This window comes from Cynocephalus volans, chromosome 3 (genome assembly GCF_027409185.1).
Source record: "Cynocephalus volans isolate mCynVol1 chromosome 3, mCynVol1.pri, whole genome shotgun sequence".
Classification (NCBI taxonomy): domain Eukaryota; kingdom Metazoa; phylum Chordata; class Mammalia; order Dermoptera; family Cynocephalidae; genus Cynocephalus; species Cynocephalus volans.
In genome coordinates this window covers 81,742,076-81,760,255 of record NC_084462.1, presented here as the reverse complement: position 1 = coordinate 81,760,255, position 18,180 = coordinate 81,742,076, and the positions used below count along the sequence as shown (strand labels likewise).

Below are 18,180 nucleotides of genomic sequence, written 5' to 3'. Positions count from 1 at the left end.
AATAAATTAACTAAGAGTTTACCTTTTTTCCTTCCTTAATCCTCCTCGCAGGGGGGTATAGGCTTTATGTCTTTTTCTAAGTGCAGGGACTTAGAAAATTAGAACTGTAATGAAATTTTGTCACTATGCATCAGTGATAGTCAGTAGAGTCCTCTAAGATTACCACAATAAAGTCCTTCGTTTTTTTAAAACTACAATGTAAGCTATAAGTGTATTGAAATGTACACATTCAAATACATTTTTACTTAGCTTAAAGGGGGAAACAAAAAAAGAACTGTACTATGATCTATTTAGTTAGGTCCTCATTTCAAGAAAATCTAACAAGTACAAAATCACTTCTGTAAAATATTATTTTCATTACAGACTAGTTTTATTTTTATTTATTTTTATTTTTTATTGAAACGATTGTACATATCTGTGGGGTACAGCATTGAATATCAATAACTGTGCATTATCTGATGCTCAAATCAGGATTAATAGTATATTCAACATTATACAATGTAATCATTTTTTTGTGGTACTTTACCAATTTTTTCACTAACCCTCCCACCCCCTCTCCCTTTGCCACCTCTTGTGGCCTCAGTTCTGTACTCTCCTTTTGAAAGTTCAGCGAATTATTGTGATGATTGTATCTTTCTTTCTTTTTTTATTTATTTGTTTACTTTCTTTTAGCTCCCACTTGTGAGTGAGGACGTGCAGTATTTCTCTTTCTATTCCTGGCTTATTTCACTTAACATAATTTTCTTTCAGTTCATCCATGTTGTCCATGTTGCTGCAAATGGCAGAATTTCATTCTTTTTATGGCAGAGTAGTATTCCATTTTATATATATACCACATTTTCCTTATCCAGTCATCCATCGATGGACATTTAGGTTTGTTTCAATTCTTGGCTATTGTAAATAGAGCTGCGACAAACATGGTAGTGCAGGTATCCCTTCGACATGATGATTTCCATTCCTTTGGGTATATACCAGCAGTGGGATTTTTTGATTGTAGGGTAGTTCTATCTGTAGTTGTTTGAGGAACCTCCAGACTGTTTTCCATATGACTGAAGTAATTTACAGTCCCACCAGCAGTTTAGGAGGGTTTCCCTTTCTCCTCATCCCCATTAGCATTTGTTATTCTCTGTCTTTTTGATAACAGCCAGTCTAACTGGGGTGAGATGATATCTCATTGTGGTTTTGATTTGCATTTCCCTGATGCTTAGTGATGCTGAGCATTTGTTCATGTGTCTGTTGGCCATTTGTATATCTTCCTTTGAAAAATATCTATTCAGCTCCTTTGCCCATTTTTTAATTGGGTTGATTGTTTTTTGTTGTCAAGTCATTTGAGTTCCTTGTATATTCTGGATGTGAATCCCTTGTTGGATGCATAGTTTGCAGTTTTTTTCTCCCATTCTGTAGGTTGTCTTTCCACTTTGCTAATTGTTTCTTTTACTGTGCAGAAGCTTTTTTTTTGTTGCCAGTGCTTTGGGATTCTTATTCATTAAGTCTTTGCCTAGTCCTACTTCCTGAAGTGTTTCCTCTATGTCTTCTTTTAGGAGTTTTATAGTTTCAGGTCTTATAAGTCTTTAATCCATTTTGAGTTGATTTTGGTATATGGCAAGAGGTATGGGCTTAGTTTCATTCTTCTACATGTGGATGTCCAGTTTTCCCAGCACCGTTTATTGAAGACACAGTCTTTCCCCATTGTATGTTCTTGATGCTTTTGTCAAAGACCAGTTGGTTGTAAATACGTGGATTGATTTCTGGGTTCTCTGTTCTGTTCCATAGGTCCAAGGGTCTGTTTTTATGCCAGTACCATGCTGTTTTGGTTACTGTAGCTTCGTAGTACAATTTGAAGTCAAGTAGTATAATGCCTCCTGCTTTATTTTTTTCTCAGGATTGCTTTGGCTATTCGAGGTCTTTTGTTCTTCCACATGAGTGTTAAGATTTTTTTTTTTTTTCTGTGAAGAGTGTCATTGGTATTTTCAGGGGGATTGCATCAAATCTGTAGATCACTTTGGGTAGTATGAACATTTTCACAATGTTATCTCTTCCAGTCCAAGAGCATGGAAAGTCTTTCCATATTTTTGTATCCTCTTTAATTTCTTTCAGCAGTGATTCGTAATTCTCATTGTAGAGATCTTTAATTTAGATTCCTGGTTAAAGTTATTCCTCAGTATTTATTTATTTATTTATTTATTTATTTATTTATTTATTTATTTATTTATTTATATTTTTATTTTTGGTGACTGTTGAAAATGGGCTTGCTTTCTTGATTTCTTTTCCTGTTACATCATTTTTGTAGTATAAAAATGCTACAGATTTTTGCATGTTGATTTTGTGTCCTGCAACTTTACTGAAATGGTTTATCTTCTCTGAGTTTTTTTTGTAGCATCTTTAGGTTTTTATATGTATAGGAATATGTCATCTGCAAACAGGGATGGTTTGACTTCATCTTCTCCAATCTAGATGTGCTTTATTTCTTTCTTTTGCCTGACTGCTCTGGTGAATACTTCCAGTACTATGTTAAATAGGAGTGGTGAGATTGGGCATCTTTGTCTTCTTCCTGAAAGCTTTTCCCCATTTAGGATGATACTGGTGGTGGGTTTGTTATATATGGCTTTAATTGTGTTGAGATACTTTCCTTCTATACCTAATTTGCTGAGAGTCTTTCTCATAAAAGTATGTTGAATTTTGTCAAATGCTTTTTTCTGCATCTGTTGAGATAATCATATGATTTTTGTCCTTGCTTTTGTTGATGTGGTGTATCACATTTACTGACTTGTGTATGTTGAACCATTCTTGCATCCCTAGGATGAATCCCACTTGATCATGGTGTATAGTATTTTGATGTGTTGCTGTATTCTGTTTGCTAATATTTTATTGGGGATTTTTGTATCTATGTTCATCAGAGATATTGGCCTGTAGTTTTCTTTTTTTGTTATATCTTTGTCTGGTTTTGGTATCAGAGAGGTGCTGGCCTCACATAATGTGTTTGTGAGAATGGCGTATGTTTCAATTTTTTGGAATGGTTTGAAGAGAATTGTTATTAATTCCTCTTTAAAGATTTGGTAGAATTTAGCACCAAAGCCGTCTGGTCCTGGGTTTTTCTTTGTTGGGAAACTGCTGATCGTTGCTTCAGTCTTGTTGCTTCTTGTTGGTCTGTTCAGGTTTTCTATTTCTTCTTGGTTTTGTAGTTTGTATTTGTCCAGAAATTTATCCATTTCCTCCAGGTTTTCAAATTTGTTTGCATATTGTTGTTTATAAGTCTCTAATGAGTCTTTGTATTTCTGTGGTATCAGTTGTAATATCTTCTTTTTCATTTCTGATTATTATTATTTAGACCTTTTCTCTTCTTTTTTTGGTTAGCCTAGCTAATGGTTTGTCTATTTTGTTTATCTTCTCAAAAAATCAGCTCTTTGTTTCATTGATCTTTTGTATCGTTTTGGGGTCTCTATTTCATTTAGTTCTGCTCTGATCTTAATTATTTCTTCCGTCTACTAATTTGGGGATTGGGTTGTTCTTTTTTTTCCAGTTCTTTGAGGTGTAGTTTTAGGTTGTTTATTTGCAATCTTGCTGTACTTCTGATGCATGCATTTATTGCAATAAACTTCCCTCTTAGTACGACTATTGCAGTGTCCCACAGGTTTTGTATGACGTGTCTTTATTTTCATGAGTTTTGAGAACTTTTTTCATTTCCTGTTTAATTTCTTCTTGGACTCATAGGTCATTTGGGAGTGTGCTGATTTTTCATGTATTTGTGTAGTTTTCAGAGTTTCATTTGTTATTAATTTCTAGTTTTAATCCATTATCATCTGAAAAGATACCTGAAATTATTTCACTTTTTAAAAATTTGTTGAAACTTGATTTGTAACCTAACATGTGGTCTATTCTGGAGAATGTTCCATGTGCTGATGAGGAGAATGTATATTCTGGAGTCATTGTATGAAATGTTCTGTAGATATCTGCCAGATCTTATTGGTCTAAAGTAGTTTAAAACCTGTGTTTCTTTCTTGATTTGTTGCCTAATCTGTCCAAAGCTAAGAGAGGGGTATTTAGGTCCCCAACTGTTATTGTATTGGATTCTATCTCTCTCTTTAGGTCTAATAGAGTTTGCTTTATATATCTGGGTGCTCCAGTGTTGGGTGTATATATATTTGTGATTGTTATGTCTTCTTGCTGGATAGATCCCTTTATCATTATATAACGGCCTTCTTTGTCTCTTTTTAGGCTTTTTGGTTTGAAGTCTGTTTTATCCTGTATAAGAATAACTACTCCTGCTCATTTTGGTTTCCGTTTGCTTGGTATATATCTTTTTCCATCCCTTCATTATTAGTCTGTGTACATCTTTACAGGTCAGGTGAGTCTCTTGAAGACAGCATATAGTTGGGTGTAGCTTTTTAATCCAGGCAGGCAGTCTGTGTCTTTTGAGTAGGGAATTTAATCTGTTTACATTTAGGGTTGTTATTGAAAAGTGTTGTCATATTCCTGGCATTTTATCGTTTTCGTTTGGATGTTTTAAATATCTTTTGTTCTTCCCTTTTTATTGTTTGTCTTCAGTGTTTTTTGTCTTTTTTTGAGGTGGTAACATGTAGTTTCTTTCTCTTTCTCATTCACGTATTTTCTACCAGTAGGTTTTTTTCTTTCTTGTGTATTCATGGTAATGATTATCGTTTTTTTGGATTCCAGATGCAGGACTCCCTTGAGGATTTCTTGTTGGGTTGGTCATGTGATGAACTCCCACAGTTTTTGTTTGTCTGAGAAATACACTATTTCTCCCTTGTTTCTGAAGGATAGCCTTGCTGGGTATAGTATTTTTGGCTGGCAGTTTTTTTCTTTTATTATTTTGAGTATATCATCCATTTCTTTTCTGGCCTGTAGAGTTTCTTTTGAAGAAGTCTGCTGTTAGTCTGATGGGGACTCCTTCACAGGTGACTTGGTGCTTTTCTCTTGCTGTTTTTAAGATTCTGTCTTTCTCTTTGAGTTTTGCCAGTTTGACTATAATGTGTCTGAGAAAGGACCTTTTTGGGTTGAATCTGTTTTGAGATCTTTGAGCCTCCTGAATCTGAAGGTTCATGCCTCTCCCTGTACTTGGAAAGTTTTCTGTTATTATTTCATTGAACAGGTTTTCAATGCCTTTTCCTTTCTCCTCCCCTTACGAACACCCATGACTCAGATGTTTGTGTGCTTAAGGTTTTCTGCCAGCTCTCTTAGATTTTCTTCACTTTTTTAAAATTCTTTTTTTTTTTTTTGTCCACCTGTGTTATTTCAAAAAGACTGTCTTTAAGATCAGAAATTCTTCTGCTTGCTCTAACCTGCTGCTTAATCTCTCAGCTGTGTTTTTTATTTCATTGAATGTATTCTTCTGTTCCCTGTAGTCTACTACATTCTTTTTTAAGGTATTCATCTCTTCGTAAATTTCTTACTTCATATCCTGGGTATTTTTCTCATTTTATGGTGTCATCTAACTGAGTCTTCTTTTTTTTTTTTTTTTTTTTTTTTTTTTTGTCTTTTTCGTGACTGGCACTCAGCCAGTGAGTACAGCGGCCATTCCCATATAGGATCCGAACCCGCGGCGGGAGCGTCGCCGCGCTCCCAGCGCCGCACTCTCCTGGGTGCGCCACGGGCTCGGCCCTAACTGAGTCTTCTTGTATCTCATTGAGTTTCCTTAAGATTGTTGCTCAGAATTCCTTTTCAGTCATTTCAAAGGTTTCTTGCTCTATAGGGTTTGGTACCTGAGAATTATTGTATTCCTTTGGTAGTGCCATATTTTCTTTTTTCATATTTCTATTATCTCTGTGTTGATGTCTGGTCATCTAGTAGAGCAGCTGCTTCTTCTATTACTCTGGAGTGGACTTTGAGGAGAGAGATGTTTTACATTGAGCATTGAGTAGGGTGTTTTAGTATTAGTTCCAGGTAGATGTAGTAGTGTATTTTCTGTGTGGGTACTAAGGCTGTATTCAGTGTTGGAGTTGCAAGTGAATATGTTTGTGGCCTAGGCACTGGTGTGCTTAGTGATTCCTTGCTGAGGTTAGTGACACTGTGTTGGTTCATCAAGGACATAGGTGACCTCTTGAGTTCTTGGGAGAAGCACCTGAGTGCCCTCTCGCTCTTTGACTTGGATGGGTGCACCAAGGTATACCAGAGCTCCTCAGTTTGAATGGGTGACCCTGGGGTCGGGTTTCTCTTTCCTCTTTCCTGCAGGCAGAGGTCCCTTCTGAGTCCTTGCTTCCTCTGGTTGAAGGATGGGTTAGTGATGATTGGGAATTTCCTTCTTTACTCTATTTGGGTATCCTTCATTTCTGCAGTCTTGGAGGGTTCCATTTGTGTCTCTCCTGGATCAAGACAGTCACATGGGATGCACACGTGCCTCCCACCCCCAGGTGTGCTACCATGTGTGGCAGCATAATTCCCCCTGTGGTTTGGGTCATGGGTCTGCACTTGTTCACTTCTTTCCCCAGACTCTGCTGATGACTCTTCTTGTGTCAGTGCAGTCACGTGGTTGGTGGGCTGCCTGCACAGCACCACAGCAGTGGTGACTGCTGCTATAATGGCGAGCAGCAGTGGCTATGGTGGACCACCCATGTGGCAGCAGTGTCTTCCCAGACTAATTTTAAATGATTCTCTTATATTTATTAGGGCATTTTTTAATTAGCTTATAAAAGTATGTGCAACAACTCTTAACCTATAACATTTGTTAGAAATGAAAGACTACAGCAGAAGCTGTGATGGGCTGGATATTTTGTACTTAAAACTCATATAAAGAAAACTTGACAGGAGTAATAGTTGCTATAAGTGGATTTTGATCTAAGGGGTCTTTGATCCAATGGATTTCTTTTCCTTTATTTCTCATGGTAACACCCCATTCTTTAACCTCTTTTGAAAATGCCCATGGTGCAGGTTCCATCCCATCGTCTTTGCTGTTTCATATAAGAAACAATAGAGGAGATTTTCACCACCCTTTTAATTACACCTTAAGCAATAGAAATCACAGCTCAATCATCTTGTTCTGTAATATATGTCAAAGTAGAAAAGCAGGATATACACCAGCTATCTCTCTCTCTCTCTTGAATTGGCACATTTCCTATAGAGGAATAGTTGACAAATCTCTCTTTTATCATTTTCTGAACTGGTAGAATTCTAGATAAAGCACAGATATCTCTCTCCAGGCACAAAGAATGTCAGCATTCATATCAATTCAATGTATTATGTCTTAGCAGGACACTGAGGAGACTTGGTAAACTAATAACAGCACTTGCCAAAATGTTTGAATGAAGAGTAGCATGTCGATTTAGATCAAATCAAACCCTAGAAGACTAAATCATAAGCAGAAAATGAAGAAAACACAAAATGGTCTGGAGGCTCAGTTAATGCTGAGGTTTTATGTGAGCACATCATTATTTCTTCTATTTGATGTTATTTAGTATGGGAATGAAACTACACAGAGATTGGTAATCCCCGAAGAAAGAAAAAGTAACAGCAATTTGTTCATTTTAAGACCTAACAGTCCCCAATACATAACTTATGACCATAATGGTAAAAATTCTTTCCTCCTGTTTTAGAGAGGAACCTTAATCCCAAAGCAGCCTGCCTTAAGAGAAGGGAAGAAGAAAAAGTTTCTGCCGTATCGGCAGAGCCGCCAACCACACTGCCAGGAACCCATCCTGGGCTTAGTGAAACTACCAACCCTATGGGTCATATGTAAACATCAGCTGGGTAAGTATGGGTTTGAGAAGAAAGTGCAAGGAAATCACCTTAAGATTCATCTTAACCTGGGTTAAAACCTTTGAACAGAATTTTCTGGTGGGCACTGGTCAATGTAAAGGTCACATGTAATTTGGAATACAACAGTTGCCTCTCTGTTGTATAATCAGACTTAGAGAACTAGTGTCATTTTACACCAAATTACTGTTCTCTTCAAAGTGTGATAGTATCCTGTGGTTTATAAAGAACTTTTGGTTCTTATGTTCTGAATCATCATGTCTCACAAATATCCTTCTAATCCAAGAAGAAAATAGGGTAGTGACTCATCTATCAGAAAATTCCTTTGCTGCCACGTACACTCCTCATTCCTCTATTCAGAAATGCTCGACTATATCATCAACCAGTTTTCTACTAACCATCTGGCTCTTCTTAGTCATGAAGCCTTTATACATAAAAGCGTTATTTCTTGCTTCCATTTGGATCAACAATGTATGTTTGAAATTTGCACCTTCCTTTCCCTTGTAAACACATCAGTAACACCCTCTAGAATCTATTAATGAGTATGAAGGTGCTGTATGTGATAGAGCCAGAATGCATTTCTCTCTGGTGGAATTTTACTTTTTGAAAGACTGTCCTTTTTATCTTCCTCTTCATGACTAAACAATTCACCTCTTTGTGATTTTTTTTTTTTAAACAAAGTGACAGGAGCAATTAGGTTATTGCCCAAGTAGTAGCAATTAAGAGCAATTGAGGTTATTGCCCAAGTAGTAGTAGATAATTTAGATTTTTTTTTTTTTTTTTTTTACTGTATACATCCATATTGTGATCTAAGTTGTAAAGTTAATATTTAGGTACCTAAAGTTAATATACCGTACACTGTAATTAAATATTTGGGACAGTAGCATTTTAGCAGCATGGATTAGGAATACAACTGATAACTTCATTTTTATAATCTGCCTTCAACAGTGTGTAGTTCTTTTCCCAATTTCATCAGCAAATTGAAAGTAATAAGTTAAAGGCAGGTGGATGGGCAATATGGAGCAGAAAAAAATATCAAGTGCAATTAGTCAGCTTTTTGGCTATCTCATTTTGAGGTGAAAGTCTGAAATTTGATGGAATACTTAATAAACTACAAACATGAGTCAGTAACATACTTGCCTTTTCCTGAAGGACTTGGTTCCTATCACCACTACATATATCTTTCCTAGGATCAAACTATACCACAACTGAAGATTTCATTTGGGGAAAAAGGGAGGAAGAGTTAATGTAATTATTATTTAAGTCAGTTATAATTGAAACAGCACACTAAAGAAAACTCCAAACCACTTTCTCCACAGAAAATATCCAGCAATCTAACAAATTATGCATGTCAAAGAGACTTTAAGCAAGAGCTAATTTACGGATCCTCCAAAACCCAAGGCAGTGTTTTGTATTCTGTGGGAAATATAGCATATCATGAAAAAATAAATATTTTTGTTTCAAAAATATAGTTTGAAGTTTTAAAATAAAAACATGTCATTTCTCAGTGCAGAAGTCACTTTCTAAATTGATGAGAAATTACTTCTTATGCTGCAGTTCCAGGTACCCACCAGGCTATGAAAAAGAGCATTCAACATTCTGCTCTCACACTTATCTCAGAGCCTGTGTCTTATTTTTTTTATCTCTCTCGTTAGTAGTACATATTTTCTCTATTCTTTTACTACTTCTGTATCTCATACTGCTTTCATATCTCTACCCTTATCTGTCTCCATAATGTGAAAATTCCCTCACTTAGGTTAAAATTAAACTTTAAGCATTCTCACCAATCAAAAAAGAGATCAAGAATTCTTTTTTTCAAAGTTTAAAAGGCTTCAAGATTAAGAGATCTGTAGTGAATGCACTTTGTTCCATAGACTTTATAGGTTAGTGTTTGTCCCTAGCCTATATGTCTTAAAGTTGCTAATTACACATAGGTAGTTATCTGGTTTCACCTGATAAACTTCAGTTCTTTATAGAACTGGATAGCAGATGAAAACCATTGAGAGACTGGGCAGCAGGAAAACTACTGTTCGAATCCAAACAGCTAAGAAATGACCACAGAATGACTGGCTATAAAAGTACAGTCACGTATCACTTAACAATAGGAATATGTTTTGAAAAATATGTTGTGAGGCAATTTCGTCACTGTGCAAACATCATAGGGTGTACTTACACCAACCTAGATGTTCTATTACTACACACCTAGGCTATAAGATATAGCCTATTGCTCCTAGATTACAAACCTGTACAGCATGTTACTGTACTGAATACTATAGGCATTTGTAACACATGATAGGTGTCTGAGTATCTAAACATCAGTATTATAATCTTTTGTGACCACTGTTATATATGCAGTCAGTCATTGACCAAAATTTCATTTTGTGTCACATGACTGTACAAGAATTTGCCACCATGTAATGTAAGGCCAGGTAGCTTTGAATATTTTAGTTTTCCATCCCTAAGAGCTTCACTCAATTACTAAACAATACTATGGTTATTATTTAATAAGGAAGCAAAAGGTATGATTCTTCGTAAAACCATTTCCATTAAAAATGATTGAATGGAAAATTTCAGTTATTACTACATATATTGGGGACATAAGTATGTATAGAATTTATACTAATAAAGTAAAATTGTCTTAATAAATATATTAAACAAACATTTATGAAGGACCTACTATGGACCAGGAACTGGGAACAATATGAAAATGAATATAGTCTCTGACTTGAGAAACTTTTGGTTTAGAGATAGATGTAAACTATTAACTCAGTGTGGTTTGCCGGATGCAGCAGTAAATAAGTGCTTTAACATTGTCTCTCTACTGAGGAATGGATGAATAGAACCTCATAGCTCAGGTATTACCAACTTGAGTGTTGCTAAAATTAAGGTTTGCATAATTGTTACAGCTGTCATATAATCCTACAGTTTGTGATTCTATAATCACATGATCTCCTTTAAAAATCTTACCACACACATCAAGTAAAACCATTTCAATTATACCTTAAAAGGAAGAAGCTCATTTGTAAGTCACTTAGTAGACTGCTGATTTAGTGCAAACCTGGGTATAGATGAGGCATACCAACTTGTTTTATTTTGGGGGAGGGAGTTGTGTTTATTTTTAACAATTATGTATTGACAGGTACTGTTCTCTCCCTTGCCTCTCTCTCTGCCACAGTTCCAGAGTTATCAATAGGCTAGATAGAAGGTGACCTCTCCTCTTAAGGACTTGGACAACTCAGATTATCTGAAGACACAAACCTGACAGGAGGGAGAAGAAAAAAACAAAACACTTGAAGCAAGAAACTCAAATGTAATCCTATGATCAAAGCAACTGGTCAACACTTCCATCAGAAGTGAAGATAGGAAGTTCATCAGATAGAACGTCAGTCCATGAGATGTTTGCAACATATCATTTTGTTGCAAGCAAGGTGTTGCTTCTGCACAATCAGAGACTGTCTCGATCTCTCCACTCACTGTGGAAGTTGCCTTGTGCCTAAACTGAATTGACAAATGCATTGTAACTACAAATTTTATTTATTGTTATGGAACTGTAAGGTCTACATATAAAGGGAAAAAGTTAATATGGAAAGCTGATTTACACTCAGCTGATGCCAGCATTCGTTAAAGCTGTTCACATGCAGAGAACAAAGCAGTGACAACCATTGGCCCTTAGCATTCCCGGCATACCTATTAGTGTCTTAAAAAGGAAGGGAAAAGTCTTTTGTTGCCCTCTCCTGTCCTTTTGCCATATGAATAGTGTTTTCCATGAAATAGGAAAATATTACTTGGTATAGCGTTTCTCTTTTTCTCATTTTTTCATTCATTTTTATTTTCTCTTTGTGGGTGTTAAATTTGATCTCTGAATCTGAATAGTTTATGGTCACAGTCCAGAATTCTCCATGCAGCCCTATGTGCTTTGCACATTTACCTTACAGTGGTAAGCAGAAACCATCTGTGACCATAGCCTAGCTAAGATTTTAAAAGGGGAAATTTTGACCCCTAGCTTTTCCCCCAAATAAACATTGCTTTATTTCTAATAATAACTAAGACTTTTCAAGCTTCTAGGTTTCATAGTAAAGCTTGTAATAGCAAGAAGTGTAAATTACAAGGAAAGAATCTACTTTTTAGGAATTGCTTTGTTTTCCAAGCAGTAAGTACTACAGATAGTACTTGTAAAGTGTTAGCTGTAAGTAAGCACAAAATACATTTAAAATACAAAGATGATTTTTCAGGCGGTGATTATGGTGAACATAACCCAGTAGTCACCAAGGCAGGTAGTGTGATCAATGAACACACCACTCTGAGGCTAATTACGTAATGGAATACAAGAGCAATGGTCACCCGTGTTTTCTTATCCTAGCCTTTATTTCTCTGTGATTTGGATGGCTTGGCAGTGGGGAGGAATTCAGTGGGTGATTTAATCAACTGCAAACCATCTGCCCCTGTCCCAAGAATATGAGCCAGATTAGCATTAAACTAGTACTTGTCAGTCCATCAATACTGCATTAAGGCACCCTCTGTCTCTAATCCTTAGGAGTTGTTTTTTAAGATGTAATAATCACTTTGAACTTCCATGAAATCTGTCTTCCACCACAGCAACCCTGGGAGAGAAAAACATGCTAAACAAGGTTGTCTTGGCTAAATAATTCCTTATTAGCCAATATCAACAATGGCAATCAGCACACAGAAGAAAGGACCCAAATCACTATGTAACAAAGATTTCTGTTAATTTGGAAGAACAAAAACAATTAAGACAGAACTTCAGATCCTCCAATCAGGATGATTCCTAACAAATCAGTCATTTGTGAACTTAGTGGACTTTTGGTTACTTTAATTTGCATATATTCTCCAATTACATCAGACTCTATCTGTGGCCTTGTTCTTCATTTCAGTGTTAATCAGCTAAACAGAAGTTGTTGCTTATGATGTGTGAGTGAACATATGCCACTGCCTGGCCTTTTTTCTTCGGAGCTTGTTGTCTTTTTCGCTATATTAGACTTTGCAGTATGCCCAGAAGCTTTCCTTCATAAAATAGAAAGAAAAAAACATTTGGCTTATTTTTCACTGTAGCTAGTCTTTTATACAATAATCTTGTAAGAAAATTTCTTGAATTCTAAATATTACTCTTTCTAGATTTTTGAAATCGAAAAGTTTTCAGTAAAAAGTTTCTTACTTTATTTTATTATATTAGGTAGTAAAAATGTAGGGTTATTTACCATAACCTGTTCATTAATATCAGAAATTTACAATAGCATTTTAAGACCATAGTAGGATTCTAGCATACCGTGTAGTACCTATGGAGTATTGTAAGAGCTAATTGTCCGAGATGAATTGCTTCTCATCTTGTTCTCCAGTTTTCATTGTTGGTTTATTGCAGATTTGTATCCTGTGTCAAATTCAAGGTGTTATTGATAAACCTTTCAACCAGCAGCAAGAAGTTCAAATTTTTTTCTGTCACTGTTAACAGAAAACACAATATGTATATAACATTTATGTAGCAATAAATGTGCCATCTTTTTTTTAACATAGTAAACTAGTGAGTTTTTTACATTCCTCTTTCTCAAAGAATAATGTATTTTGTTTTCTTTTCTCCATTTCATTCCTCATGGAAATGCTCACACTGCTTTTTATGTCTGTATTTTGTACATTACCCTGGAAACCCTTCAGGACAGAATCAGGCTTGGAGAACTGTAGCTTCTCCAGGCTGTGCATTTCTCCTCTCATCCTCCCTACTGATAGTGGCCTTTTAGCCTTTTCCTCAAGGGTGACCAAACAGCAATTAGTAAAGAAAATCTACTCATTTGCAGATGTAGAGAAAAAAATGAAGATGGACAAAGCCTCAACTGAGGCGTTTTAAGTTAACTCTCTTCAAAGTGCTTTCACGTTTCAAGTCCCTTTTCTCACACACAAAAAAATCTGCGTCATGATTAGGAAGTGGTATTATTTACTGTTTCCAGATTAAAAAGCTCCTCTTTCATCCCAGTTTTCATCACCACAAAAAACAAAAAAAGCATAGTGATCGTTCATGAGGATTTCATGTAGGACCTATGCCCAAGAAACGCATGGTGTTTTATCACGTCCTCTTGGGACCCTGGCAAATTGCTTTGGGTGAATTATGAAATCCACTGTTTACATTGCGTCCAACAGATCATTTTACTTCTTGTGGAATTTAGTGAAAACAGTTAAGCTTTTTAGTTTGATTTTATATGAAATGATTACATAAAAAGCTCCATCTAAGAAAATGTATAATGTTAGAGCTGAAAGGAAATCTACAGACCATCTAGTCAACTGCCTCAATAGGTTTGTAAAAACTGAGGCCCAGAGAGGTTGTATGTCTCCAAGAGTTCATAATTAGTAACAGGTCAAGACACTTGAAACTTTTCCTGCAAAACCTCTCTGCTTTTATTTTCTCTCCTTTGCAGATTTCTAGGCCAATTCTATTTTTTGGCTTCATTTTTCTCTAGTTTTCTTTCATGTTTCTGTCTTCTAGTTCATATAATTTTTTCTTCCTTGGAAACTCAAAATTTGAATATGCATCATATGGTGTGTGTGCGCATGTGTGGTGAAGATTAGAGTGTTAGCTTTGGCATCAAACAGTCCTGGATTCAAATCCAAGCTCAACATCTACTTAACTCCATTTCCTTATCTGAAAAAGAGATACATATTAGAATCGTGTAAGTATTTTAAATGAAACAAAGTATGGAAAGCTCTTACCATGGTTCCTGTCAATAAGTACCCAATAAGTGATATTTTTTAAATGGTATTATAAACACCTCTCAAGATGATTGCTCTTTAGCCATCCTGTCAGAGGCAAATTGGTAAAATACACCCCCAGAAGATGTCAATCCATCTTTGTGGGAGTCTACATTCTTTTGCAACAATCCAATGCAACACTGCATTTCTTTTCAGTGCCCTCCCATGGCTGCATTTTAGGAGGATTTTTTTAAAAAACCTCCACATTTCAAAAGAGTGAGCCAGTAAGTAGGTAAGTCTATCAATGCTCAGTAGCATTGCATGGATTGGCAGATGTATCAGTTTGGGTCCTGAGGAAGCAGTTGCCAAGATGGAGTTTATTGGTGAGTTCAAGTGCAGTAGTGTTCACAACTAATTGAACACAATCAGTTACAGATGTCTTTGTTTCTTCACTCCCACTGCTTCACTTGACTTGCCTTAAAACAAACAGACTAACAAAAAAACGTGCAAAAGGATTTATTGGAGGGACTACCTGTGGAAAACAAAGGGGAGAAGAACCAGGAGTAGGCAGGGATGGCCTTCAGACCATGATGCAGGTCTGACATCTGTAAAAGAAGCAAAAGAAGGATTAGGTAGGGAAAACCTCAGCCTGCCCTGTAGCTCTGAGAAAGGCCTGAATGGCCCAGTGGGGTTTCTGGCATTAAGATTACCTATTGAGGAGTCATGTTTGGCAGAAATGGCAAGGTACCAATGTCCCTGTCATGATCAGTCATTGGCTGAGAGTTACCTGGAAAGACTGAGGCCTCCATCTGAACACTGCTGCAGAAGTGCTGCAGCTGGAAGCTGATAGTTAACCACATTCTCCCAACTGGTTATCCTTGAAGGGAGGACTCAGAGAAGCACCTCCATGGCTTCCACAGCATCTCAACTACTTCCTACAAAACTGACTAAACAAAACCAAAGGGTCTTCTGAGGTCACTTGGACCATGGCTGACCCAGAGTGCTGATGAGTGTTCCAGAAATTGCAGTTCTTTCTCCCCTGGCATTCTATAGTCAAATAGACCTATACATGTTATCTGGAAGAATGAATCCTGTTCCTCCTCCATCTTCATGGGCTCTGGTGTGGGATTATGTAATCTGGGTATGAGCTCTAAGTTTGCTGTGTTTAGTATTTTAGTGTTCTTCATAGGACGTCTGCTGGGTCAGGGAACCTCCATGTCTTTCTGGCCACCTGCCTTAAGAATAATATGTCTACACCATTTGGGGGTGTTTATGAGTGTCCTCAGCCCCAGGGGTTCTTACCTCTGCCCTATATTGGAGCATATATTCATGGGAGTAAAAATATCTTTCCTGTGTTCTTTTTCTTTCCCTCTTTAATCAGTTATTGCCAGGAGACAACCTGGAAGGGTTTTTCTGTTCCTCAAGTGACGCCTCCAATCCCTTCCCTGTACTGATAGGGGTACTGCCGCTGTCTTCTGCCAGGGTCTTCCTTCACACTCTTGAGCATCAGTGCTCCACTAGACAGGGTCCCCAGCTAAAGTCTATCAGGATCTCTCAGCCATTTGTCCCTGGACATGGTAAGAAGCATAATGCCCAAGGCCTCCCAGCCTTTCAAAGCCAGTGAAAGTGTTTGCAACTTGACAAAATACAGTGCCAAAAGATAAAAAACTGCAAAATAAAACTAATTTCAAAAACAATTACAAAAATCATGTAAAATTATTACAGGAAAATGAAATTGCTATTTAATGTGGGACTTGGACTCATTTTAATATATTTGGTCTCAATAAATTAGGTATAGAAATAATGTACCTTAAGGCAATAAAGACCACAGCTCACATCATACTCAACAGTGCAAAGTTGAAAGCTTTTTCTCTAAGATCAGGAACACGACGACAAGGATCCCCACCCTCACCACTTCTATTCAACATAGTACTGGATGTCCTAGCAAGAGCAATTGGGCAAGAAAAAGAAAAAAAAGGCATCCAAATTGGAAGAAGTTAAATTTTTCTGTTTGCAGTCAGCATGACCTTATATATAGGAAACCTTAATGACTCCACCAAAAAACTTATAACTAACAAATGAATTCAGTAAAGTTGCAGGATATGCAAAATCAACATACAAAAATTAGTAGCATTTCTATATGCTAAGTAACTATCCAAAATGGAAATCGAGAAAATCCCACTCACAGTAGCTACCAAAAAATAAAGTAAAATACTCAGGAATTAATTAAACAAGGAGGTGGAAGACCTGTGTGCTGAAAACTGTAAAACATTGATACAAGATATTGAAGAAGACACAAATAATGGAAAGATATCCCATGTTCATGGATTGGAAGAATTTATATTGTTAAATGTCCATACCAGAATCTACAGATTTGGGGCACAGGAATAGAAAAAATGATCCTAAACTTTGAATGGAACCACAAAAGATTCTGAATAGTCAAAGCAATCTTAAGCAAAAAGAACAAAGCTGGAGGCATCACACTACCAGCTTCAAAATATACTTACAAAGCTATAGTAATCGAAAGAGCAAGATACTGGCATAAAAACAGACACAGACCAATGGAACGGAATAGAGAGCCAGAAAAAAATCCATACCTTTACACCCAATTGATTTTCGACAAGGATGCCAAGAACATACAATGGGGAAAAGACGGTCTCTTTAATAAATGGTGTTGGGAAAATTTGATATCCGTATGAGTAAGAATGACATTAAGACTCTTATCTCACTCCATGTACACAAATCAATCAACTCAAAATGGATTAGAGATTTAAACATAAGACCTGAAACTGTAAGACCACTAGAAGAAAACATAGGGGAAATGCTTTATGACATTGGGCTGGGAGATGATTTTTTGGATGTGACCCCAAAAGTGCAGACAATGAAAGCAAAAAGTGGCAGATGGAATTACATCAAACTAAAGCTTCTGCACAGCAAGGGAAACAAACACAGTGAAGAAACTATCTATGGAATGGGAGAAAAAATTTGCAAACCACACATCTGATATGGGGTTAATATTCAAAATATATCAGGAACTCAAGTCAATAGCAAGAGAACAAATAACCCAATTAAAAAATAGGCAAAGTACCTGAATAGACATTGCTCCTAAGACATACGAATGACCAACAGGCATATGAAAAAATGCTCAACATCACTAATCACTGAGGAAATGCAAAAGTAGAGTGGCTATTATCAAAAAGACAAAAGATAGCAAGCATTGGTGGAGATGTGGAGCAAAAGGGAGCTCTTAACGCACTATTGATGGGAATGTAAATTAGTATAGCCATCACCGAAAACAGTAAGGAGGTTCCTCAAAAAATTAAAAGTAGAACTACCATATGATCCAGCATTTCCACTACTGGGTGTATGTCCAAAGGAAATGAAATCAGTACATCGAGGAGATATCTGCACTCTCATATTCATTGCATTATTCACAATAGCCAAGATATGGAATCAACCTAAGTGTCCATCAATGAATGAATGGATAAGGAAAATGTGGTATATATACACAAGTGAATACTATTCAGCCTTAAAAAAGAAGGAAATCCTGTCATTTGCAACAACATGTATGAACCCAGAAGACATTAAGTGGAATAGGTCAGGCACAGAAAGACAAATACCACATGATCTCACTTATATGTGGAATCTAAAAAAAGTTGAACTCACTGAAGCAGAGAGTAGAATGGTGGTTACCAGGGGACAGGGCTTGCGATAGTGTTTGGGGAAATGTTGGTCAAAGGATACAAAATTTCAGTTAAATTGAAGGAATAAGTTTAAGAG

The 18,180-nt window shown here is 36.6% G+C and overlaps 1 protein-coding gene across 8 annotated transcripts in view; it reads left to right on the top strand.

The window, feature by feature from the left end:
* The window catches only part of TCF12 (transcription factor 12), a 395,187-nt gene extending 381,956 nt beyond the window's left edge, over positions 1–13,231 (top strand). For all 8 annotated transcript variants that reach the window (XM_063091485.1, XM_063091487.1, XM_063091488.1 and 5 more), the window contains 2 exons: positions 7,548–7,701; positions 10,883–13,231. In XM_063091485.1, the coding sequence (XP_062947555.1) occupies positions 7,548–7,690 (143 nt within the window). In that variant the 3' untranslated portion in view covers positions 7,691–7,701; positions 10,883–13,231. The remainder of the gene's footprint in view (positions 1–7,547; positions 7,702–10,882) is intronic.
* The last annotated feature ends 4,949 nt before the right edge of the window (positions 13,232–18,180 follow it).